The sequence below is a fragment of the Nothoprocta perdicaria genome, unplaced genomic scaffold (assembly GCF_003342845.1).
Source record: "Nothoprocta perdicaria isolate Ctin4 unplaced genomic scaffold, notPer1 scaffold_318, whole genome shotgun sequence".
Classification (NCBI taxonomy): domain Eukaryota; kingdom Metazoa; phylum Chordata; class Aves; order Tinamiformes; family Tinamidae; genus Nothoprocta; species Nothoprocta perdicaria.
In genome coordinates, this window is record NW_020455553.1 from 421,494 (window position 1) to 446,391 (window position 24,898).

The 24,898-nt window shown below is 51.9% G+C and overlaps 1 protein-coding gene across 1 annotated transcript in view; it reads left to right on the forward strand.

The window, feature by feature from the left end:
* Nucleotides 1-24,898, forward strand: part of CACNA1E (calcium voltage-gated channel subunit alpha1 E) — an 85,749-nt gene that overhangs the window by 55,526 nt on the left and 5,325 nt on the right. Inside the window, 19 exon segments of the mRNA XM_026042910.1 lie at nucleotides 19-78; nucleotides 449-555; nucleotides 2,585-2,596; nucleotides 4,394-4,490; nucleotides 5,647-5,807; nucleotides 6,264-6,401; nucleotides 6,981-7,182; nucleotides 7,355-7,519; nucleotides 8,357-8,467; nucleotides 10,050-10,133; nucleotides 10,241-10,366; nucleotides 10,489-10,554; nucleotides 12,988-13,079; nucleotides 13,468-13,633; nucleotides 14,064-14,191; nucleotides 20,636-20,732; nucleotides 22,567-22,672; nucleotides 23,870-23,977; nucleotides 24,489-24,589. Of these exon segments, the coding sequence (XP_025898695.1) occupies nucleotides 19-78; nucleotides 449-555; nucleotides 2,585-2,596; nucleotides 4,394-4,490; nucleotides 5,647-5,807; nucleotides 6,264-6,401; nucleotides 6,981-7,182; nucleotides 7,355-7,519; nucleotides 8,357-8,467; nucleotides 10,050-10,133; nucleotides 10,241-10,366; nucleotides 10,489-10,554; nucleotides 12,988-13,079; nucleotides 13,468-13,633; nucleotides 14,064-14,191; nucleotides 20,636-20,732; nucleotides 22,567-22,672; nucleotides 23,870-23,977; nucleotides 24,489-24,589 (2,127 nt within the window).

The following is a 24,898-nucleotide window of genomic DNA, read 5'->3' on the forward strand; positions in this document are numbered from 1 at the left end:
TGTGCCCTCTCTCTGCAGGTACTGAGGTATTTTGACTACGTTTTCACTGGTGTCTTCACCTTCGAGATGGTTATCAAGGTGAGAGGCCCTTTTAGGCTGCACGAAGGTGAGGAGAAGTCTGCCAGCCTCCTTACTGCGAGCAGGGTGTCTCGCATGGGAAGGAGCTTGGTCTTTAAGTTCTAGTCCCCAAATCTGCATGAAAGAAGCTTATGAGAGCGGAGAGCACTTCAGTAGCTCTCTAGCTGCAGGGCTCCTGCTGAGCCCAGGAAGGGCAGTGCTTGCTTATGCTTATGTGCCAGCGTGTCTGGGCCTGGGGATGGGGCTGATCTTCTCCAGCAACGTCCCTGGTTCCTCAACAGGCCCTGCTTTCACTCCACACTGCTGAACTGCTGATTTCTGGCTTTTTTTTTTTTTTTTTTTTTTCTCCTTCCTCACTGCTTTCCCCCAGATGATCGATCAGGGCTTGATCCTGCAGGACGGCTCCTACTTCCGGGACCTCTGGAATATTCTGGATTTTGTGGTGGTGGTGGGAGCGCTGGTGGCTTTCGCCTTGGCGTAAGTGGCTTTCTCCCCGCTCAGTTCGCGGGCTTTCCTCGGCCGGGGTGGGAGGCAGACGCGTGTGTGCGCTGCGCGCTTGGGCTCTGCGTGTCCATCACTTGGCTGTGCGCGAGGGTTCTCGTACGTGCTGGAGGTCTGCGGCAGGGCCGGGGCAGCCCCGCTGGCTCCCCAAGGTCAGCGGCGCCCGAGGAGGGGCGAGCAGAGGCTCCCGATCCCCTGTGCCCTGGGTTTGTCACACTACTGTTCTCTCTTTGCACCTTGGACACCAATGGTGGTGGCATTAGTGCTGGTGACACTAGTGCTGGGGGCCTGGCGCCTGCAGAGGCTGCAGTGCTGCCTTTGTTGTCCACAGCTCAGGTGCTGCATGAGGCTCCTGGTCTCGCTGGGGTCCCACGCCCCAAGGGTTCTCCGTGGATTACAGCCCATAACCCAACCCTCCATCTCACCCCCGGGCAGATGCCCCCTCACTGAGGCACCTTTGCTGTAACCCTGCTGTCCTGGGCAGCTCGGGAGGTACCGGCACTGGGAGACCCGCTGGGAGCTCCGGGGCTGGCAGGGGAGCAGGGCAGGCTGTGCCTTCCAACCCATCTCTCGCCAGCACTGTTGGGTGTGGGGAGCTCTTGGTGGCTGCAGAAGCACAGGTCGGTGCCTCAATGGTCAGCCTGACGCCCTCCCTCCTCTGGGCTCCAGGAGACCGGGATGTGCTGCGGTGCTTTGAGTTTTCAGCTGGGTTTGCTCCCCTCTGCATTTTGATTTTTAGCCTGGTGCTCTTCTAAAGCCCTGGTCATCAGAACGTCTGGTGACATCCCCTGATAGGGAATACTAGGCCACATGTTGCATTTACAGGTTGTCAGCCCCCATGAGTTGCCCTGCTGTCTGCTGGCCCATTACTAAGCAGGGCAGCAGCCCTCGGGAGCCCCAGGGCTGGTGCAGAAATAGACTCCATCAGCTTGTGGAGAAAATGAAGAATGGGAAAGTTTCCATCCATAAAGCGCTGTCTCCCAGTGACCTTGTGACTTGCCCGCTGTCCTGTTGGAGTGTGCACGTCGTGATTGAGAGGCCATCTCTTCTCTGCAATCGTCCGTAGCTCAGGGTGGAAAGCTCATACGTCAGACCAAACGCAGCCTAAATAAAAAGCCCAATATAAAGCTGTAAATCTCCAGAGAGTTCAAATTAAATTAGCTGAAATATCCAGAACCATAACTAAAACCCTGCTAGCTTTTGCTTCCCGTGGCATCCACCAAGGAGGCATCGCACAAGGCAGAAGCTCCCACTTGCAGCTTTGCAGAGCTGCCCAGAGCTCTGGTAATACCTGTTTCTGGGGATTTGCAGTAGCAGGAAGGGTTGAGATGTTCTGTTTCTGCAAAGTGGGGTGGCCAGTGCGTATCCCTCCTTAATGTGGACTGATCAGCAAGGGCAGGCACAAGAAAGAAAAAAAAAGAGACAATAAATCTGGTCTGAGCTGAGCGGGATAAAGGCCTTTTATTCCGTTAGGGAATTCCAACTTACTGGTGTAGTAATTCCCTGGCATGGTGGATGCCATAAAATAAAGATATTTACCTGTTTCATCTACAAGTAGAGCCCGGGGTTATTTTGATTAAGGAGCATGTTGCTTTGTAGGACTTGGTCTCTTGCCCACGGAGTGGATTTTTCAGGGGACGTTTGGATGGGGGTTGTGGCCTTGCAGGCGGTTCCCTCCCGGGCCCTTCCTCTGAGTGGCTGCACAGGGGTCTCCCCCGGAGCTCCGGGCAGCGGAGGGCTGAGATCACTCCCATGGTGTCACTCACTGTCCCTCTCTTCCATATCTTCCTCTTGAAATGGAGGCTTCTCTACGCTCCCCCTCCCAAGCTCTCCAGGAAGGAGGGCCAGGGGCTCCTGACCTATGCCAGAAATGAGGAGATGCCCCTGGAGATAAACCCTGTGCTGGTGACTCCTCTCTCCCGGTAGCTATCTCACGTGCTTTCTCTCTTCTCTTTCCTCTCTGTGCTTTTGCTGGTTGGTGGCCGCCTGACCGCGTCGCTGACAGGAATGCTTTAGGGTAACTATGCCGCTTGCTTCTCGCGGGGCGCTGCCTCCGGGAGGCCGTGGGCTGCGGGGCGGTTGGGGTGCGCGGCCGGCCGTCGGCCTGGTGCCTCTGCTGTCTTCTAGCGGAGCTTGCCTCGTGCTCGCGGTGTCCTCACGGTGCTCAGCTCGACGCCAGGCCCTGGCTGATGGTCCCCTGAGGGCAGCTACTTTATTAAGAGAACTTTATTCGGAACTGGAGAGCCAGGCGTGGAGCATTTGAGAGTCCCTGGGGATCGGGCAATGCCCCAATGCAGGAAAAAGTCCTGCTTATTTTTGTTGTTCTGCTCAGAAGGCACTAATAGGAGTATGTGTACTTAGCTGAGCTGACCAAACAAGCATCGTGGGACTCGCCCCACTGCTCAGGGAGGCTACGCTGTGGACAGGAGGAAGATTGTGAATGGCAGAGCTTGGGTGAATCAACACATTTAATTTCTAGTCTGCAAACGGGAAATGAGATGGACAAGATCTCCTTTGAAAGCCGTGCAGCTCCTTTCCTTCAGAGGAGAGCACTGCCCTGCTGTTCCCCCACAGTGCTTTAACTGTGGATCCCAGTGTCCGTGAATACTGCGGGTGTGGAGCGCATCCAGGGGAGCAGTGATGGGGAAAGCTGTACCTCCAGGGAGCTGACGGCAGGATGGGCCTCCTCAGCTCTGCCCGATGAGATCCTGGCCATGTCAGGGCTTGCTGGTGCGGAAACCTTGGCCCTGACATCCTCCCAAGGGCGACAGAAGTGTTTTGTACCAAGCTCGGGACTCGAGGAAGAACTGATCCTTTCCCCTAGGCTGCGCTTTCCTCTCAGTGTCTAAGACAGTCCTTTATCCACATCCTGGTTGAATTTCAAGCACATCCACACGAGCAGGGTTTCTGGCAGGTCTGCTGCTAGGTCTGAAGAGGCTTTATCCACAGCAGAGGTAAATCCTGGCAGTTCAGTTGCCCTTGGTGGCAGTTTGTGCAAGATGAGTGTTGGCCTGAAATCCTCACCCAGGGAGCCAGGTCAGGGAGTTACTCGGGCTGGTAGTGAGCAGAAGCAGGAGGCAAGGGAGGTGAGAACGGAGGACACGGGGCTGTCTGTAGAGCTGCTTCCCATGCATTTGTGGAGCTGGGCTCCTGTGGAGGCGTCAGGATTAGTGGTTTGCTTCACAGCTCTTAATGGAAAAGCCTGTTATTGTGTTCCCTGCTGCATTAACCCTTGCAAAAGATCTGTGCTATCTAGAGAGTCCCTTGCTGTAAATCATTTCCTTGACATTGAAGATGCCGAGCACATACAAGCCAGGCCACACTTGCCAGGACCTCTCTGCTCCACCAGTGCAAATGGTCATTTTTGGCTGTCCTGAGATGATGTTTCCACAGGCAGCCCCTGGGCTTTAGCTGAAGGACAAGATAACGACTGATGTTATGGTTGTGATGAAGGATCACATTCAAGAAGTCAGGTTCAGGAGAGGTTTTATGCTTCTTTTCTAAAGAGCCCATCTACTAGACCCTGCTTCCCACAGCTGGCTGAGGTCTAGGCAAGAGCTGTCCCTATCCCAGTCAGCAAGAGAGGACTGAGCCATTGCCCTGCCTCAGGTGATGGACCACACTGAAGAGTCATTTAGGTGGGCTGGGCGCTCTACTAGTAATGTGTTTGTGGTTTCTGCCTCCTGAATGTGGCCCTGCCATGTCTGTCTGTGCGTGTGCACTGGGAAGGAGCTGTGTGCTGTTGCAAAACCCTGCTGTCTGGGAGGCTGTTGTCTCTCATTTTGGGTGCATGCTCCTCTCTCTGACATGGTAGGACCAACAAAGGCCGGGATATCAAGACCATCAAGTCTCTCCGTGTGCTGCGAGTTTTGCGGCCTCTGAAGACCATCAAGCGACTACCCAAGCTCAAGGTAACGCTTGCATTTTGTGCTTCTTTCTGTCCCCTCTGGCATTAGTTAATTGGTAGCAGAAAGATGCCCCCAGGCCCCCTGCATGCACCGTGCAGGGTGATGTACTCGTGAGCGACAGCCAGCCAATTCTCAAAGTGCTCCAAGTGTTTATGAGCCCTGTTTTCAAACACAACGCCTTTCAAACCGTCTCACATCTGGCTATCCAATGAGCCATTTAAAGCAAGCTTGCCCTCAAATTGGATATCTGCAGCATATCAGAATTAGTTCCTCTGTCAGGGAAATTGGAGATGGAGTGAAAACAAGGCAGCAAAGCCCAGATGCTCTCCTGATGATCGGCTGTCACAGCTTTGGGAGAGCTCGGGCCTCTTTCTGAAGATCATTATCTTTCCTACCAGAGCCAAAATTCTTTTTTTTGGTGCCGTGCTGTCATCATGTTACACCAGAGAGGAATCTCCTAGCTAAGCAGTGGAATTGTGCGTGCACTGTGAGCAGGATTATGGGTTGTCCTACTGTAGCCATCAAGAATGTAGAGTCAGCAGGGCGTAAGAGACCCAGGAAGCCCTGAATTTTCCTCATGAGGATGTGTGGGCTGGTGAATGAGGCCCAGGGTGGCACCTTGGAAAAGTGGCTTTTCACGCTAGCTTTTCCTCCCAAACAGTGGATGTGCTTCAGCCCAGGTCTGTTCATTTCTGGGCACCTTTGCCATAAAGCAGGGGTAACGATATTCCGCTTTCATAAAACACTTTGAGAACTAGGGCTGAATAACAAGTCTCTGAAGCCTGGGGAGTAGTGACTGTTGCAAGCAGAGGTATTCAGGCTGCCTTGTTGTTTGAGGTGACGCTAAACAAAGAAATATTTACTAATTGGTCTTGAGTGCTGCTAATTGCATCACGGTATCCTGTCTGTTGCCCTGTTTACAGGGACCATTGGAGGATATAAATATAAGATATAAATATGCATTATTGCTGCTTCCTTAAGGGGCTACTAAGTAAGTGTGTGTGGGGGGGGAGTGCTCTGAACATTACTCATCTGCAAAAGGCCTGGCTCTTGCCTCCTTTTTCCATCAGGAGTGGGAAATGTCTCTTCACATGGCAGTTTTGAGGAAGGTTTTGATCCTGCTCTTTGAGTCTGTTGGTTCCTGTGCCCTCTCCTGCAGGCTGTCTTCGACTGCGTTGTGACCTCGCTGAAGAACGTCTTCAATATCCTCATTGTCTACAAGCTCTTCATGTTCATCTTCGCTGTCATTGCTGTCCAGCTCTTCAAGGGGAAGTTTTTCTACTGTACTGACAGCTCTAAGGACACAGAGAAAGACTGCATGTAGGTGCCCTGTTCAGTAGGTCTGATGCTGCTGATACCTCTGGCAAAGGCAGGATGCTGGCTAGTGTCGTGTCGGGGTTCCCGGTTAAGTCCTCAGTTGTGACTCGCTCCTCACTGTAGTTTCTTGGGGCAGAAACAAGGGCTGAGCTCTGTCCCTGCTGCTGTCCACGTCAGTGGCTGTGCGTTTGCAGTGGGTGCACGATAGGGATATATTGTATTCTTTATAGAATGTAAGGCATGTGTTATGTGCCTTGTATTCTGTTCCTGGTCTCTTTGCTGCCTTTGGTCTCCCCAGTTTCCCTCAGTTTTGTTATCCAGCCTCCCCACGTTTCTCTCTGCAGCCCTGCAGGAGGAGAGACATCCCACCCCACTGCACACACTGACCCACGGTTTAACACCACCAGCCCATAGACTGACAATGTAAAGCCAGATCTTTACTCTCTCCCAACCTTACAGAGGGAACTATGTGGACCATGAGAAGAACAAGATGGAAGTGAAGTGTCGGGAATGGAAACGCCATGAATTTCACTATGACAATATAATCTGGGCTTTGCTTACCCTGTTTACAGTCTCCACTGGTGAAGGTTGGCCCCAGTGAGTATCCTGCTCTCTCTTCTTTCCTTGAACAGAGCCGGGCAGAGCCCAATTAGTGTGGCAGGGTTAATAACTGGCTGTATTCCTGCAGAGCTGAGAGAGAAACTACTGAGCAGAGAAGGAGAGGAAGGATGAGAAAAAAAATCAGGACAAAAGTGAATTTAGAGCTCTTACAAGTCAGGGATCACAGCTGCAGTTAGCTCCTTCCTTAAAAGTGAATGATGGACTTTCTGCTGTGTAGCTCACAAATATATTTTAGGTCTGCTTTAGAAATAACTGTAGCACTAGCTCTCTCCATTCTAAAGAGGACTTGAGCGATTCTTGTTTCTGTGTGCAAAGCACTGGAAAATCCATTTCCCACCAGGGATGTAGGCAGAGCACCATAAAATGAGCTATAGCCCCTCCGAAGGGCCCAGCTTGGGAAGTGGATTGAGACCGAGGTTTGTCTTACCCTTCCACGCGTGGGCAGATTGAGGTGGCTGTACAGCGTGGGTGGTGCCTTTCCTGCAACAAGTGCCACGTGGTGGCAGCCATGGTGGACATATCTCTGGTTGTCTCTCTTCACCTGTCTGCCCACAGGGTGCTGCAGCATTCGGTGGATGTGACGGAGGAGGACCGCGGGCCCAGCCGCAGTAACCGCATGGAAATGTCCATTTTTTATGTCGTCTATTTTGTGGTCTTCCCTTTCTTCTTCGTCAACATTTTTGTGGCTCTCATCATCATCACATTCCAAGAGCAAGGAGACAAAATGATGGAGGAGTGCAGCCTGGAGAAGAACGAGGTACAGCCTGGGGAGGGGGAAGGAGGATGTTTTTGCGGTTGCTGCTGTAGCAGGCAGGTCGAGGGCCTAGAGCTGGACAGTTAGAAGAAAGCCACGGGCCACCTGCCTGTCTAGGCTGTGGTGGGGTGTAGCAGCCACTCTTTGGGATCTGATGCACATTGTTTTATTCCAGAGAGCCTGCATAGACTTTGCCATCAGTGCCAAGCCCCTCACGCGCTACATGCCGCAGAACCGGCACACCTTCCAGTATCGGGTCTGGCACTTCGTGGTCTCCCCGTCCTTTGAGTACACCATCATGGCCATGATAGCACTGAACACCGTGGTGCTGATGATGAAGGTGAGCTGAGCAGGGTGAGCCTGCCTTGGTTAGGATGGGGAAGGGAAGGAGGATCAGGAGGGGCAAATCAGAGGGTGTTTTCCTTGTTTCCAGGAGATGCTTTGAGAGAGAGTTTGAGCATGATCTTGCCATCACTCAGTGGGGTTCACAAGCTGAGTTCTTGCCGTGGTGTCTTTAGCATACAGTGCTCAGCGGTTGTGAATGGTAGTCAGTCCAACATTGCACCAGGGCAGCTTTTCATGGTGTCTGAGAAGGTTCTTGCAAGTTTTCACATCCAGATGAAGCATTTGTTAAAGTAATTTGCTTTTTCAAACACAATTCTTCTCTCCCAAGTCTGGCTATGGGGTTTTTCTACCTCCCCCACAAGGAAACTTGCAGTATTCCACCCTCCAACTGCATCTCTCCTCAAAACTTGCACTGAGAGGATGTAAAAAACCCTCCTATTTCCTATAAAGGGTTATCTCTGCTGCCTGTGGGGAGTAGTGACAAGCTCACTCAAGAGTGCTTACTGCCTGATATCACTTGTCCCAGCATGTATTCCCTTAGTATAGTCAGTCAAAACACCACATACCTCAAACATGGAGATAACACCCTCCTCTAACAGGAGGATACTTCAGTCCTCTTAATTACTACAGAAGGATCAGGACTCATTCTGTGATTCCTCCTTAGAAGCAATGGCCAATAGTCCCATGAGAGGGGTGGAGAGGGGAAGGAGGAGACGGTGTCAAGGCACTGAGGGCAAGAAGCACAGGCCACTGCAGGGCTTTCTGCAGGAAAATCAGCAGCCAGGATGATGGCAGGCTCCACACCAGCTAGTGATGTCTCTCTCCCTGACAGTACTATTCTGCTCCATACACCTATGAGCTGGCCCTGAAGTACCTGAACATTGCGTTCACCATGGTGTTCTCCTTGGAGTGTGTCCTCAAGATCATTGCTTTTGGCTTCCTGGTAAGTGGCCTCAGTTTTCGGCAAGTTTGCAGTTAATTAGGGCCTTGGCAGCACAGTTCAGCTCCTTGGGTCGTGGAAGGAAGTGTTAGTAAGGCAAGGTAGCTGCTGGTTATTTTGGGTGGCAGCCCGAGGGCTGCTTTGAGGCTGGGTGTTGGAATTGCTCCTTCACTTCTCATTAAACTTCCCACTGCTGGATTTCATGGGCAGTACAAGCCTTTCTAGGTCCCCAGACTGCTGGACAGAGCTGTGGAGCCGCTGTCCTAAAGGGATCAGTGGTCTGTGGGATCAGGAGTCCCTGCCACACTCAAAGCTCAGCGCTGCTCTGACTGTAAACACATTCCCATTACAGCGCGTGAGCGTGTTGGAGGAAACCACAGCACTGCTTTTTGCCTCATTTTTGCAGCACTTTGGATCGTGCGGGGTGCGGTTGTTGTGCTAAGTGACTGCTGCTGCCTGCTGCGTTGGCAGCGGTGGCTGGGCGACCGCCTGTCTCCGGGAGCTGGGCTAAGGCCACAAGATGCCAGTTTGTTGTGGTCCTGGGGCTATATCTGAACCAGATTTAACCAGTGGTGAGGCCTTCGTGTTTAGTGCCCAGTCCTCAAGCCCCCAGCTGCTTTTTTAACATTCGCAGCCGCAGATTTCCTTTTCTCATTTGTTGCTTATGAGCGGCTGGTGGATTTGCTCCTTTTTAGTTTCTTGTTTGTGGCCCTGTAGATGAGATCCAAAAGCAGGAGAGTTTCCAGCCCCTCTGCCTGCTCCCGACAGCTCCTGTTGTGGTCAAGTGCTGTGTTGCACCCACCAGGGGCTGTCCAAAGGGCCCCTTTCACACAGCAAGGGCTGAGATGAGTCCATACCCAGGAGGAAGAGGACAGAGCAGCCGTATGGCAGTAACAGTGTGATGAATTGAGATTCTCAGCACCTTTGCAGCATGACTAGGATACGTTGTGACTGCTGAAAGGCTCTGTTTCCCACTTCTGCGTGGGGCCCTGCTTGTCTCTGGTGCTTGGGAAGCGCTCTGGAGGTGCCCCCCGGGAGCGCGAGGCCGGGCGCCGGTGCCAGCAGATGGGTTGGAGCAGCTCGCGAGGCGGAGCGGAGCAGGGAGCTGCTGCTGCAGCGAAGCGTGGGGCTGTGTGGGAGGCTGCGGAGCCTGACGATGAAACGGGGGGCCGGGGATTGAGGGCTCCTGTGCTGTCCATGTCTCTGGGCTGATTTTTAAGTGCTTTTAACCTCGTCCCCCTCTTGCTTTTTAACAAGCAGCACTGAGCCTGGAGATCCTGCCCCTCGCGCTCCTCCGGAGCAGCTCAGAGACGGCTGCGCTGCTTGGGCCCTCCCTTTCACCAGAGCGGCCCGTGTGACGCCTGAGTCATCTCCTAGGGAAAGCTGCTCACTGTAAACACGTTCTGGGCTGTCACTGTCGCAGACACAGGACCCTGCTCCAGACTCTGGCAGCATACAAATGGATGGCCGGGTCTCTGCCACTGTCATCGTTGCCTATGAGGAAGACTTGGCCCATGTCCCAGCGCCGTTCAGACTTACTGTCGCCGTACTCTAATCCATCTTCCTTCTCTCCTCTCTTTTGCAGAATTATTTCCGGGACACCTGGAACATCTTCGACTTCATCACTGTCATCGGCAGCATTACGGAGATCATCCTGACAGACACCAAGGTGAATGTGTGCGGGATCACGTGCCTTGTCCTCCTCTGCACCGGGTCTGGGAGAGTGACGAGGGGTGGGGGTTTCTTCCACCTTCTGATGCTCTGATCTCCTTCTAGTTGGTGAACACCAGCAGCTTCAATATGAGCTTTTTGAAGCTGTTCCGGGCTGCTAGGCTCATCAAGCTGCTCCGCCAGGGTTACACGATTCGCATCCTACTCTGGACTTTTGTGCAGTCCTTCAAGGTAAATGCCACGTGCCTGGGTGGGGCTTGGGGTGAAGCTCTCAAACACAGGTTGTTCCCAAGGCCTTTCCGACGTGAATTTGGACTGTGCTAAATGAGATGACTCACATGTTTCTCTTGCAGGCGCTCCCGTATGTCTGCCTCTTGATTGCGATGCTTTTTTTCATCTATGCGATCATTGGGATGCAGGTGAGCACAGACAGCTAGGATTGCATCTCTCTGGAGCAGACAGGCTGAACGAACTCGTCCTCTGCGTTACACCGAGCATGAGTTAGCGCCGTCCCTGCCTGTCATAGCTTTACTAGTTCACAGTATCCAGGTGGAACACGTTAGAGCACCCTCCCTGTCCCAGGGGGGAAAAGTTTGTTTCCGAGCCGCAGAAGCGAATACCCTTGTGGGGTGGCCGCCTGCTTGTTCAGTCGAGTCCTCCTGCTGACCTTCCTTACATCACCAAAAAGACCGGGGTGCAAAGAGACAATTCCCAGGGTGATTTGGACCCTGAGAGATGTGTCCTTGTGGACTTCAACTGGGCAGCCTGGGCAGCTGCTTTCAAATCACAACCCGTTTCAGTTTTAGAACTTATGTCATCTCCAACTCCCTGTCCCTACCAGCCTCCAGAGATTGATTTCATGTTTGAGAGACCTGGTGAGCAGTCTTCTGTGTTCTCCATCTGAATGGATGGCAAATCGTACTGTTCCCTACAGCCCAGTATCTGCCTGTCCCGCTGAGAAGGGCTCCTTTGGTAGCCACGCTGCTGACAATCTGCCTGGGATCTTGAACTTGGGGACCTGCTGTGAACTTACCAGGGATGGGTTCCTCAAAGCGCTGGAAAACGTGAGCTTTAGGCTCCAGTCCAGTAAAAAAAAAATAATAGGCATGTGAGTTAAAGCACTTAAACATGTGCTGAAATGCCTCGCAGGGCTGGCTTTGTAGTGTGATGACTAAGACCCACGCTGAGTATCTGACAAGGCATCTTTGACTATTAATACTCAGGATTTTTGAGCAGCCTGATGTGTGAGCCATCGCAATAACTAATGTGATTGCCTGATGCTCACAGATAGGAAGGGCTGGGTGGGGGAAGTAGATTTTGGGGAGGCAGTAGATACCATAGTTGCCACCTGCTCGGAGAGACGGAGAGAGAATCTGGCATCCCTCTTGGTTGGCAGTGCTGGTGTTTAGTCTCTTCCACCTCCTCTCTCCTGCCCTGAAAATTGAGTGGCTGTTTTTGGCCGCTCGGTCCTACAAATCTCAGCACCGTCTCCAGGTGTTCTCTGCTCTGAACAACTGCCATCTGACTCAGCTCCCCTCCCTGCGGTGTGATAGTATTTGATTTATTTTTTTTTTAACACCATTGTGAACAAATCCCCAAGCAGTAAAGTCTGTGGGCGTTATTTGAACAAAATAGCTGGAGGCAGAAAATATTCTACAATTACACATTCCACAAAACCTGTACTGGGGAAAAATACTCTGCAGTTAGTGTATTTTTAGATTCACTGAAAGTAAAATAAATATTTAACAGTAATAACCGCGCATTTTTCCTATTAAAGGCACTTTATGAACATTTGTTAGGTTCTTGCATGGCCTTGGTTGTGGGTCATTATTATGACATACTCCAATTTTGGGCCTTCATAGCCTCTTTTGGCCCCAAGAACCTCCTGGGCAGGGTCCAGGCACACAGGCTGTCTTTGGTGCGTTCGTGGTCAATCTCTCATATGACTGACTGCGATGGTCTCTGCTGGACACCCCTCTGGGTCTGCATAGGGCTGTTAGGCAGCATAGGGCTGTTAAAAAGTGGAGAACTTGGAGGCTTTTCCATCCTAAAGTGGAAAACAGGCTATGCCAGTTGAATTTGGTGCGTCTATCCTGTGCTGCTGCAGGGTATCTAGATGGGAGAGGATCCCAGAGGATCCCAAGCAAGTGGTGGAGACACCATCCCTGGCAGTGTGCAAGAAATGTATAGATGAGGCACCTAGGGACATGGGTTAGCAGGCCTGGTGGTGATGGATTTATGCTTGGACTTGATCTTCAAGGTCTTTTCCAACCTTCAGTAATGATTCTGTGATCTGACCCAAGTTTTTCAGTCATTTGTGAGCTTTACATGAGCGAGAGTCACCCAAACTCCAGACTCGATCTGTCACCAGTGTCTGCTGCTGTGCCCAGCCACCCTGGCACATGCCTGGGGCTTTCTGTCCACTCCTACTGGTGTTCCAGGACTGCAACCCAGCACCGAGTGATGGTAGCGCTTGTCCCTGTGACCCCATGAAACCGAGGACCCCCTGGCTGCTGTGCGATGCTGCGATGCTCCTTGTTCACACAGGAGGCGAACGCATGTGTGGAAGTGGGGAAACACACAGCGGTGGGACTTGCTGATCCCAGGGCGAGCTGGGTGCTCCTGCTCCCGTGGCAGCTTGGCCTCTTGCAGTTTTTACCACGTACCACAAAACTGTTGAGGGGATGAGGGTCTCGCTTCCCTGACTGCCGCTTGTCGCCAGCTCCCCTCGCTGGTGCTCTAAGTTTTCCTATCCCTGCTGGTGCTCTCGCAGAGGAGGCCAGTGTGTGTCCTGGCTCAGCAGTTCTTGTGCTAGATTTATGTTTTTCTTCCCTTTTTCTTTCCCCTGATAGGTCTTTGGGAATATCAAGCTCGATGAGGAAAGTCACATTAACCGGCACAACAACTTCCGCAGCTTTTTGGGCTCCCTGATGCTCCTCTTCAGGTAAGCAAACAGTGTTTGAGCCGTAAAAGAGTCTTTTGGCACTGTTTGTGGGGCCGGGATGACCAGGACCAGAGCTAGGCTGGCTGCCCACCTCCTTCTGAGTCCCGAACTCCTGCAGGCTGTTTAGTGGAGATCAGTGCCACCACGTTTTGGCATTGCTAAAAAGTCCCTAAGCAAGACATGTCCGCAGGAGCTGAGGGAACCATCTGAAACCTGGCTGGGTTGTACTCGTGTGGCAACCGTTGGGTCTCTGCTGAGCCAGTGCAGTGCTCTGCGGTGCCGGGGATGTGCCTGAGCCAGCTAGGGGGTTGCCTAGCCAGGCTTTTCCTGGGGACCTCCTCCTCCTGGCTTGCCTCCACGCTGCTGAGGGAGCCCGTGCTTGGTGCAGGAGTGCCACGGGGGAGGCCTGGCAGGAGATCATGCTGTCCTGCCTGGAGGGCAAGGGCTGCGAGCCAGACACCACGGCGACGTCGGGGCAGAACGAGAACGAGCGCTGCGGCACTGACCTCGCCTACGTTTACTTCGTCTCCTTCATCTTCTTTTGCTCTTTCCTGGTGAGTTCCCTCTTTTTGTGTTCAGCTTTCAGTTTGCAGGACCTGCTCCCGTCGGATCTCCTAAACTGTGCCCCAGCCCTAGGGTTGTCATCAGCGCCCTGGCTGCATCTTCCCTTGGGCTGGGGTGTTCAGGATAGCCCCTGTGGTGACCCAGTCTGACAGGGACTTGTCCCACAGAGACCCAAAGAGAGACAGTGTGACGCTCAGGAGCTCCTTGAGTGGGTTTGATAGGTCTCAGTAAATGCTCAGCGCCTCGGAAAGTCACTTTGGGGTTAACTTGCAGCACCTGCAATGCTCTACAGCCCTGCTACAGCCATGCTCCCATGAGAGCGCTTCCCACAATGACCCTTCTTTCTCTGGTTTTCTCTTTCATTCTCCACTCCCTCTCCCCTCTACCTTCCTCTCTGCCTTTTTTTCTCCTTTCACTTAGATGCTCAACCTGTTTGTGGCGGTCATCATGGACAATTTTGAATACCTGACTCGGGATTCTTCCATCCTGGGACCTCACCATCTAGATGAGTTTGTTCGGATCTGGGCAGAGTATGACAGAGCAGCGTGGTATGTAGTCAGCTCCTTCTCTCCCAAGTAACCTCTCAGAGCTGGTTTAAAATATGCATTTCTATGTTCTGTTGTTGGAAACTCTTTGGCTGAGGTACCTGCGACAGTCAGGGTCAGAGTTGCTTTTGCTCAGAGCTGGTTCCTACAATGCCTGGTGGCAGAAGCACCTTGAGCACTAAGCAGTGGGTGAGACTCCAGAGATGTTAATGGCTTGTTATGGTGTTTACTCCAAGAGCTGGAGGTTCCTTTCTGCCCTGGCCATGTGGACTGCCCTGCTATCCTACCATAGAGCCTGATGGAGGCCTCTCAACTTCCTTCTCTGTCTTCGTCTGCCAGCTGCTGCCCTGAGGCAGGCGCATAGTGGCTCCCCAACACGAGGTCGCTGAGCCCTTACAGCTCCTGCAGAGCAGGGGTGAACGTGACTTATCACGAGGCCAGAAAGTGCAGGTGATCTTAGCTCTGGAGCCCTTGGCAGCCACCTGCTGCCCTTTTGGAGACTCTTCACCTCCACTGCTAATTTCCCGCACATTGAGAGACCAATTTAAGATTTTTTTTTTTTTTTTATGCTTAATACCATCAATTCCTGGTGTAGTTTATTTTGCCATTTCTGTGCAGCCCAATCCAGCTTAGTGCCAACTGAATGTGGAGTTTCTCACATGTGACTTTCGGGAAGGACTTTTTTTCACACCAAGCGTTTCATTCTTTTGTCCTCAACGTTGGTGCCTGGGTCTCCAGGACTGTCACCGAGAGCACGACTCAGTGCCATGGCCTTCTCTAATTTGTCAGAGTGAACTTGTTTCATGACGTGTAGTCAGTTGTCAGGGAAGACGCACAGAAGCCAGTGACTCTGGGGCTGTGGTGGCAGCCCTAGCCCCTGCCACTGACGGGGGAATGGGTGAGTATATCTGAGTGAGTCCTGCTGCCTGGACAGGGCAGCAGCTCCGCATCTCAACAACCAAAACCAAGAAAGCCACCTGAAAGGCTTTGCGAGGAGACTGCGTCAGGTTTGAGGCCGGGAGTGCTCAAGGATTGTTTCACCAGATGGTTGAATTATCTCTGGCCAGCAATGGAGTGGGGATGGGAGAAGGGTGAGGAGAAACGAGAGGCAAAGGTGCTGGGCAGAATGGCCGTGTTAAGCTTTGCCTCCTCGCGTGGTTTCCCTCCAAACTTGTCGAAGGATGCCCAGGAGGCCTGCAGTACTCTGCACCTCAGTACTTCCACCCAGTATGGTCCCACTTTCTGAAGGACTCTGATGTGGACCTGGTGTCGGGAGATCAGCATCTGCACCATAGATCTGCTCTCGGAGACTGTTGACTGTTTAACTATTTCTGCTGCTAAAGGAGGGTGGTGGGCTGTATTCCATGGTTACTGGAGTCGGGTCTGGGAATATGTGCTTCTGTGGGTGTGAAAGGGGTGTGTATATGGGAGGGATTGCTTCTAATAATGTGTACCCTTGGCAGAGCATGGTCTGGTGGTCAGAGCACAGAACTGGACCTCAAGAGACCTAGGTGCTAGTGCCAGACCCACCAGTCACCAGCTGGTCACATTATCTCTCCCTGTCTCAGGTTCCCCAGATTTTGGAGATACAATTGACTCAGCTACCAACCTTGCTGAGACCTTTTGAGGACCAGAGAGCTGGCCACACAAGGCTGGGTGCTCTCGTGGTGTGATGTGACACAACTCCATCAAAAGGGCTTGTTTATAGAACCCAAGCAAGTTGCAACCTCACCCTGCCTAAAATCCCAGCCCTCTCCCAACAGGTTCAGGTGGCCAGGAATACTAGGAGGAAGGGAGATGGGGATAGTGGTCACCACCGAAGCCATATTTCTCCAGGGGCACTGTCCCCTCCAGTGTGGATCCGTACAAGGAGATATGAACGATTTGCATTGGAGAGGCAGTAGCTGTTGCTTAAGCAAATTCACAGCTTGCTGCATCTGACCGAGCCAGAAGAAGAGATCGGGACCCTGGGGATCTTGGCCCCGAGACGGTGCTGGCCCCTCAGTTAAGCTCTCCATCCTCTCCTCCACCCACTCAGTGTCCTATTAACCCACCTGTGCTTCCTTTGCAGCGGCAGGATCTCGTATAAGGATATGTACAAATTAGTACGGGTGATCTCGCCTCCTCTGGGCCTAGGAGAGAACTGCCCCTACAGGGTGGCGTGCAAGGTTTGCCTCCCAGTCCTCCGCCACAACCTGGCCACGGGACGCACCATCTCCCCCTCCTTCCCCCGCCTCGCTCCACCACCACTGCGCCTCCCGAGGGAACCCTTATGTTGCTTTCCTTCGAGTTTAAAGAGGTCCGCGCCTTCCCAGAGCCAGCAGCTGTCCCCACAGGGGTCCAGGGGGGCCCGGAGCCTCCTGGGGTGGGTTCCAACAAATTCCGGCCCCCTGGTCGGAACTGGCCAGCGCCCGACTGGCTCTGTCGGCGCCCTGTACTGCCCAGCTCCCCGTGCCTGGCAGTGAGGGAGCGCTGCCTGCAACGGAGCTGTGGGTCTGCCAGGCGAGGTGGCCCTGGCCCCTTTTTGCTTCTAGAAGTAGCCTCAGTGGGAGCGGGTTTTATCTTCTGCTGGTGAATGGGGCTCACATATGGCTTACTCCTGGAAAAGGAAGGGAAAAGTGGAAGGTAGGAGGATGCTGGGCACTTTGTCACTGATTCGGAGAGTGAGCTGGTGGGGAGGAAAAAGAGGCCAGGCTGACCCCTTTCCCTGGAGAGACCCAAGGTGCTTTATGCCATGCCAGTCAGTGGGACATCACCCGCTCTGAGTGTGATGTTGGATGCTCCCAGTTGTTTCTCTGGGGAACAAGACTCTTCCTAATCTTGCACTTGGTTTACTGGAACTGCTGGGGAAAGGTGCAGAGTTGTTGGCTCTGTGCTGGCCGTGCTCTTCTGCAATGCCTGGGCTGTGCCTCTTGCTACGGGTGCCAGCAGCCACTCAAACCTGTCCCAGATCGTCAGAGCTCGACTGCTTCTCTTCCTCTGCTTGGGCCAATTTTTTTTTGGCTTCTAGACATGAATCTGAAGCAGCAGTTTGGCCTCCTTATGAATCTTTAGCTTACACATTCTTTTACATTCTGTTTTGGAGTGACAGCCGTGTAAATTCTGCACCAACCACTTTGAAGTGTTACCAGGGCCCTGTCTGCGGCACCAAGACCTCTGGGTTCTTTCTTCTCTCTCATTCTCTCCCAGTGTCTAAGAAGATAGAGGAGGGAAGCTCAGATGTTTTCAATCTGCAGGTTGTTGTTCTGGAAGGGAAGATGATTCCTCTTCACGGTGTGATGTACCCTCCAGATCTTCCCTGCTGCATCAGAAATGCATCTTCAGGACAGCATCACTCAAGTGGGTCTGTCGCCCTCCATAGCCGTTCTTGGGGCAAATCCCAGAGTCTGCCTTCCATGGCTTTGTATGAGTGCACCAATTTTCAGGGCAAAAATCTGCCTTACTTTGCAGTTGACTCCTTTTGGATATATATCTTCTAGCACTTCGTACCAGTATCCTCTCCATGCATTTCTGTGAGCAAGAAAACTAAGATGTGCCTAAACACCTCTGGTTGTATCCATGTGTGACTGCAAGAAACACAGAAAAGAAGTCATGAGGCTGTTCCAGGCACCTTCCTCTCCCTCGCGTCGTGGGAAGTCTTTATGCTTTCCAACACATCTGAGAACTAAAAATTTACCCTGTGCATATCTGAAATCTTGTAGGACAGACCAACACCAGAAGTAAAGCAGAGGAAGTGAGACAAGGCCTGAATGCTGCATCATCTCTTTTATAAGGACTCCTTTACATAAAGGTGGGAAGTGCTTGCAAGAATTTCATGTTCTTTCACCCATTCAAGGAAGGGGTCCTTGCACTCTTTTCACTCATCTCTGTTGCATCTCTGATAAAGGACAAGGAGATTTGTTGAGGGCACATGCTCAGATCCCTGCAGGAGGAATTTCTAGTCTTTTTTTCAGTTGCCATCAGGGCTTCACTGGCAAAGGCTGTTCTCCTAAACCGTATCATCTGGTGCAGTGACCTACTTGGCATCGACTTCTCTGGATCTGAAAGGAGAGATTCAAGGCAAATGCTGTTCACTATGACTGCATTCAAGTCTGCAGCAGGACAGATTTGTCTTTGGGTCCGGTATTTCCCATGCATAAGGATTTGGAAAAAGTCACACCATGTATATTTTGGAGCTTTGTTTTTTTTTTTTTTCCTGGTTTATTTTCCCCAGTTTCAAACATCAGGACATCCTGAAAGAGATTTTTTTGTGCTCAGTAGTGCTAACAAAATTATGGCTTATATCTATTGTGAGGAGACATGCTCCGGAAGGTACCTGTAATGCTTCCTGATGAGAGAGAGCTCTGCAGGATCTCTTGTGTCTCTGTGGGATGGACAGAACAGTGAAGATGAATGAGATCAAGGGGGAAGCTGAGGCAGACAGAGCAAGACTAGCTTGTACTGTCATGTGGAGTAGGCCATACCCTTCCAGCCTTCTCTCCCTTCTGTACCTTGGTCTTCTCCTTCCCTGAGTAGGGCACATTTCATTGAAAGATTTTTCAGAGATTCCTGCTCTCGACCTGGAATCATTCTTGAAAAGCATGCAAAGAAGAAAGAAAACCTGCATGATGGTCACATCTTGACACCATGGGCCAGAAACCAGCATGCAAACCCAAAACGCTTGCAGCTTGGTGAACCTGTCTCATGCTCTCTAGTGTACAGCTTCACCTTTGTAGTGGTAGGAAGAGTCGTAATTTCCAAAACGATGTGAGGAATGAGCCTGCAGCCACTTCCTGACAGGCGCTGCAACAGTCATGACTTATCAAAGTGAGCACACATGTGCTTGTGGAAGGGTGGACCTGCCTCTGTGGATATTTTCTCCTCATCTATTTTCTCCTCATCATCCCACCTGATAGTCACCAGTGTTGTAATCAATCTTCTATCCAACTCTTGTAGATTTGTTGGTTTGCAAAAGGAATGGAGTTTGCCCAGTTTGTTCTGTGCCTGCATGCTGAACAGCTCCTGTTGCACAGCGACTGCTGACACATTCATCAGCATCTCTATTTCACGTCAGAAACTTCAGGACTCATCCTTATGGGGGCCTCTTTGGTCAGGGAGCTCCTTCAAACTCTACCTAGCTGGTACTCTGAAGAGGAGGAAAGATATTCCCTTTCCATGATATGCTCAGCAAATGGCTAGGGAAGAGGCGAGGATCCTGCAGGGAGAGCTTTCTTTTTCTTCAGTTCCCTCTCTCCCAGGCAGATTCAGCTGGGACAGGTTTCTCTCCAGCAACCACTTCCCCTGTAACGGTTGAAGCCTTTGCTGTTGTGAGATTGTCCTTGTCCATTAACCATCCTGAATGTTGCAGTGCAGATTGGAAACCTAGTAAGAGGGGAAGAAGAGGTGGCCAAGCCCAAGATCCCTGGGAGATGATATCTGCATGGTCTCCAGGACGTGTGGAGAGAGGAAGGCACGCTCCATATATTTCAGCCCGGTGGAGAGCTCAGGGCGTCATCGGGTGGCCCCTTTTTGGCAGTGGTCTTCACTGCAGCAATCCTAGGCAGGTTCTTACAAAGCAGAGGAGCACGAGGTGGGGGGCCGTCCTAGCTGTCTCACTTGGGAAACCCAAACGAACCCCAATGTTGGAAGGCCCGAACAGCTGCCTCTGCTGAGACTCTTTAAACTCCATCCTGGTGGAACTTGCAGCCGCATGTGGGAGAGAGCCAGGGCGGGAGCATGGCATGTACAACTTTTACTCCTGGTTTTGTTTTTTCAGCCGATTCAGCATGCCTTTTGCACTGGTGCATGGTGGGAAAGTGGTCCATCCGCAGAGCCAGACGGAAGCAACTGGGCATCTTCCTTTGACAAGTGACCCTGGCCCACTGCCTTCTATGCAAGATGCTGCCTCCCAATTGCATAGACCTTATGAGATGGGGATACACCGCCTTCCGGCTATGGGTTAGGTGGCAACGTAAAGCAATACCCAGGCCCCGGGAGGGAAGACGCTGCAGAGGCCACAGATCACTTTGAATCGCTGTGGTACCAACCACCGTCTCTCAAATAACCCATGGCTTGAGTGCCGTGTATCTGATTTATACCACTCGCACACAGCCCTGGAACCTGTGGGACAAGTTGGGGACTTGTGGAGGGCTTTAGGAAAAGAGTTGAGGCCAGAAAAACTCCCAGGCTAGCGAGACAGGTGCTTGAGGCCAGCAGCAGAGAGGAAAGAGTGAGTTCTTTTATGCCAGCATTCCTGGGTCTGTGTGAGTAGTGCTATAAATCCACATCAGGACAGTCTCTCATGTATGATTTGCCTTGATTAACGGGTTTCCTGTTCTTTTCCTGTTTGTCCGTTTGTTTTTTTCTCTCCTGTTTCCTGTACTATTTTGTTCGTATGTTTTTCTGCTCTCTGGGAATGCCTCCTCTCTCTCTGCATCTCCCTCCCTCCCCTTCCCCCTTCATGAGCAGTGGCCGAATCCATTACACTGAGATGTATGAAATGCTGACTCTTATGTCACCACCGCTAGGCCTCGGCAAGAGATGTCCTTCCAAAGTGGCCTATAAGGTAGATCAACCCTTCCTTCTATGCGGGCTAGAGCTGAGCAGGAGCTGGGGCTCAAGGGAGTTGTGGGAGGTGGGACTTTGGGGGCAGATGGGGAGGTTGTGGGGCTTTCAACAAGTTTTTAGCTCACTCCTGGGAATGACGTGGTGTGCACAGAAGAGTTTCGGCCACGCTTGCTGCCTGTGCACGTGACGCTCACGTTGTCACTTGCAGTCCCTGGGAGCTCGGGGGCAGGTGACCACAGTGGAATAGGAAGGACAGGATCAGAAAAAGAGAGAGCGGGGAAGTTGAAGGGCTGGAGAAGATGAGGTGCCACTTTACCCCGTGGCATGTTCAGGAGGCTGTGATGACTCGCATGAGCTCACTGGCCCACTTGGCTTTTGGGTCGCTCATCCTGGAGCCACACTTGTTCTCACCAGTGCAGGAACTTGGCTCAAGCTCAAAGAGATTGGAAAGAGGTGGGCCACTGAGGGTATTTTGTGTAGGAGCATCCCTGCAGTATGGGAAGAGCCAGTTTTGGAGTGGCACAGTGCTGCAGGCCATCCCAGGGAGGGCTTGTACGAGGTGCACACAAGACAAAACAGAAGCTTTCAAAAGGAGGCTCTGGGTTTTGCCCTTGAGAGGTGCCCCGTAGTTGGCTTGTGGAGCACGTGCTTGCACAGCTTGCTTCTGGCTGTGCAGCTGTCCATCAGGAGCAGCAGGAAGACCTAAGGGATGCTGGTTGGGGGCAGTCAATGGTTTGCCACTGGACCGAGCTTCTGACAGGGGCAGTGATAACTAGGAGAAGACCCAGAGACATGGAGCAATGTGGACACAGCCCAGGTCTGGAGCAAATAGGCCTTTCCTGGAAGTCCATCTGGTGACAGTCTTTTTAGGAGTGTGGGTGAAGGTGCTAGCTGAGGGGGTGACACCTGCACACTTGCAAGTGCACTGCCGTCCTCGCTGCTCTCACATGTTTGGTGATATGTGCACATACCCGCCACTGCGCTTGCTCAGGAGGAGCCGGGAGGGTTGAAGGCAGGGAAAGGACATGAGAAGCCAGGAGAGAAGGAATGGGTGGGAAAGGGATAATCCAAGGTAATCGCAAAGCAAAATATACTCTCTGGAAAGTGGATCTGGTCACTTTGGTTTGCACCCCACCTGCTCAGGGTGGGGAAGGAGCATGGTGTGTCTAACCTGCCTTGGTTTCCCTTCTCTTTTTCCATCTGCACTTCTCCTTCCCCCTTTCCCTTCCCCACCCTCGGATAATTTGGACCTTGTGCATGTGCTGGCAAACTTCATCTCTGAAAGACGCAAAAAGGGGGCGCCAGGATGTAGCATGCTAGAGGAATCAAGCTGATCCGAAGTCCCTGGAGGTTAGGGACCCTCCTCTCCCCTGCCCCAGCTGGGAAGGGTTGAGAGCCGGAAAGCCAGACCACCTGGGAACGGTAAACTGAGCCTCATCTCCCCATCATGAGCATATCTCATGCCCCTATCCCTGATGGTTCAGGAGTGTCTTCCCAAAAGTGCTGTGAGGGGCCATGAGAGCCCTGCGCTGGTGCCTTCTTGGGGAGAGGGGCTCAGGGGCCATTCCTGGGGGGCTGCAGGAGGAGCCCTGGAAGGCAGTGAGCCGGTGTCCTGGGGTGGAAGGAGCCGGGTGCGTGGGGGGGTGATCCTTGCCCTTCTTTTTTGGCTGTGCTGTTTTGACACTCTTTGTTGCTTTTCACTTTTTTTTTTTTCCTTTATTTTTTTTCCTTTTTTTTTTTTTTTTTTATGTTTAATTTCTTTTCCTCCAGCCTGGTCGATGTGTTTTTCGATATTGTTTTCCGTCCGCTGTTTTCTTCTCTCTCTTGCGCAGAGACTGGTGCTGATGAACATGCCCGTAGCTGAGGACATGACAGTCCACTTCACCTCCACCCTGATGGCGCTGATACGCACAGCCTTGGACATCAAAATCGCCAAAGGTAACATTGGTGGCACAGAGAGGGGACAGAGCAGGAGGATTTCAGGGTTGCCAGCACTGGCTTAATGGAGCCAGCTCACTCTGTGGTGCTTCGGTCAGGCTGATCAAGATATGCACGGTCAAATTGGGTCTGGCTGCCCGGAACCAGGAGTATGGTTGGAAGTGATTGACTCAGCAAGGTGAATTTATTCTGCCTTCTGTCGCAAGTCCAAATCCATTTCTCTGTGGAAGGGCTGGCTAGATTTCTACTGGAAGCTACTCTGCCAGGAGAGCTGAAACAGAACTTAACACCCGCTGCACAAAATGTGAAAGAGGGGAGATGAAGAATTTCCCTTCCTCCGGATCTACATAAGTAAACCAAAGTGGGGAAAGATCGTGTATGTTTGGCCTTCGCTGGCTGAGGAACAGAAATCCGTCTTGCATGGAAGATAAAATGTTCAGAGCAGGAAGACTTGGTTTGTTGTTGCTGGCAAAACTGATTCATCAAAGCAAAAGCCTTCTGTGGAAACATCCAATTTTCAGAAAGTCTCCCTAGGGAAAACCTCAACTGTTGGAAGAAAATCCAATCTAGGGCAATACCATCAAAATCCCAGTGCTCAGAGAGCTCCCTGCACCTTAGAAAAACAACAATTTCAAGTCCTAGCTAGGTAAAGCAGGGTTTGAACCTGGCTCTCTTCTGCCTTAGCCAAGTTCTCTTGCTCTGGGCTTGGGTCTCTGCCTTCGAGCTTGGGTCTTTTGCAGCTTGGAGACTCTCTTCACTGCTGGCTAGAGAGCTATGTTCTGCTTCCTTTACAGTATCAAAGAGAATTTAAGGATTTCAGCCGAGCTGAGCTGCTCTTTCACCAGCATGTGATCCACTTACCAGAAAAGAGAAAGTGGGGCAGCAGCAGGTGTGTGTGGGCTGGAGTGGGTTTGGAGCTGCAGAGATGGACCCAAGGAGAGCTTGAAGATGGCAGCTTTGAGTGGGAGGGCAGGGGACTGGAGATGGAGGCACATATGGAAACGATAATGGGAAAGTTTGCCTGCAAGTGCGGGAGGCTGGGCTCACTCGTGCAAGGTGACCCTCCCTGCCTGGAAAGTTGGTTGCTGCTTGGTGATGCAAGTCGGCCCTGCTTTCGGGCCTGAAAAGGTATGTGTTTATCTGGGCCCTGGTGCTGGATGTTGATATACATGGGGTTTTTGTCCCCTGCTATTCCAGGTGGTGCTGACTGGCAGCAGCTGGACTCAGAGCTTCAGAAGGAGATCCTGACCATTTGGCCTCATCTGTCACAGAAAGTGCTTGACCTGTTGGTACCTATGCCAAAAAGTGAGTCTCCCCTCACTGCTCCTTTGCATCGCTGCCAAGTTCCTGTCATGCCTGAATCAGCATCTTCCCAGAGTGGGGTGAGGAGCAATCAGAAGAATCCCCACATGGAGGAGAAGAGGGGCACGGATCATGCTGAGACAAGCTTAGTTCTGCCCTGCTGTGCCTGGCTGTTTGTTAGCCCTCTTGAAAAATACAAATCTTGGCCAAATCCAAAGGCATCTCTGGAACCTCATAGGGGCCAAAAGCTAAGAAGTACTTGCTCCATTACATTTGTTGATGTGACAAATATATGCATTTTGGTGCTTTGTTATGATGCTTTCAAGTAATTTTCGTCCATTCATCTCTCTCTAGAGTGTTTAGTGTATTTAGTTCTCTCTCCCTAAGCAGAGAGCAGAACTTGAGGGTCACCAAGATATTTGGTGTCAGGGCTCCTCCTGAGGTCAGCGCTGATGCCCTCAGACCTGCTGTTTCTCTTAAAATAACCGTATTCCTCCTTCTTCCCCTTTTACAGCCTCTGACCTGACTGTTGGCAAAATATATGCAGCCATGATGATCATGGATTACTACAAGCAGAGCAAAGCGAAAAAGCAGAGGCAGCAGCTGGAGGAACAGGTGAGGTTCAAGAGCAGCACAAGGCGGGCAGAATGGGTGAGTCAAAGTGTCCTCACAGGGATGGTGCTGCAGGGAGGGCAAAGCCCCTTCCCACCATATCCCTGCCAAACGGATGCTCGTCAGCTAGCAAGCTGCGTGGGCTTGGATAGCTACGCTCAAGGGCCAGGATGTCAGTACAGGTTGGGGTGTATGGGTGGCTACAGCAGAGCATCCTCAGTTAGCAGCAGGGAACAGGAGCACCGTGTTCCTCCTTTCCAAGCACAGTGGGTTTTTATGGGGGATGCACTGGATGCTCCTCTGCATTTTACG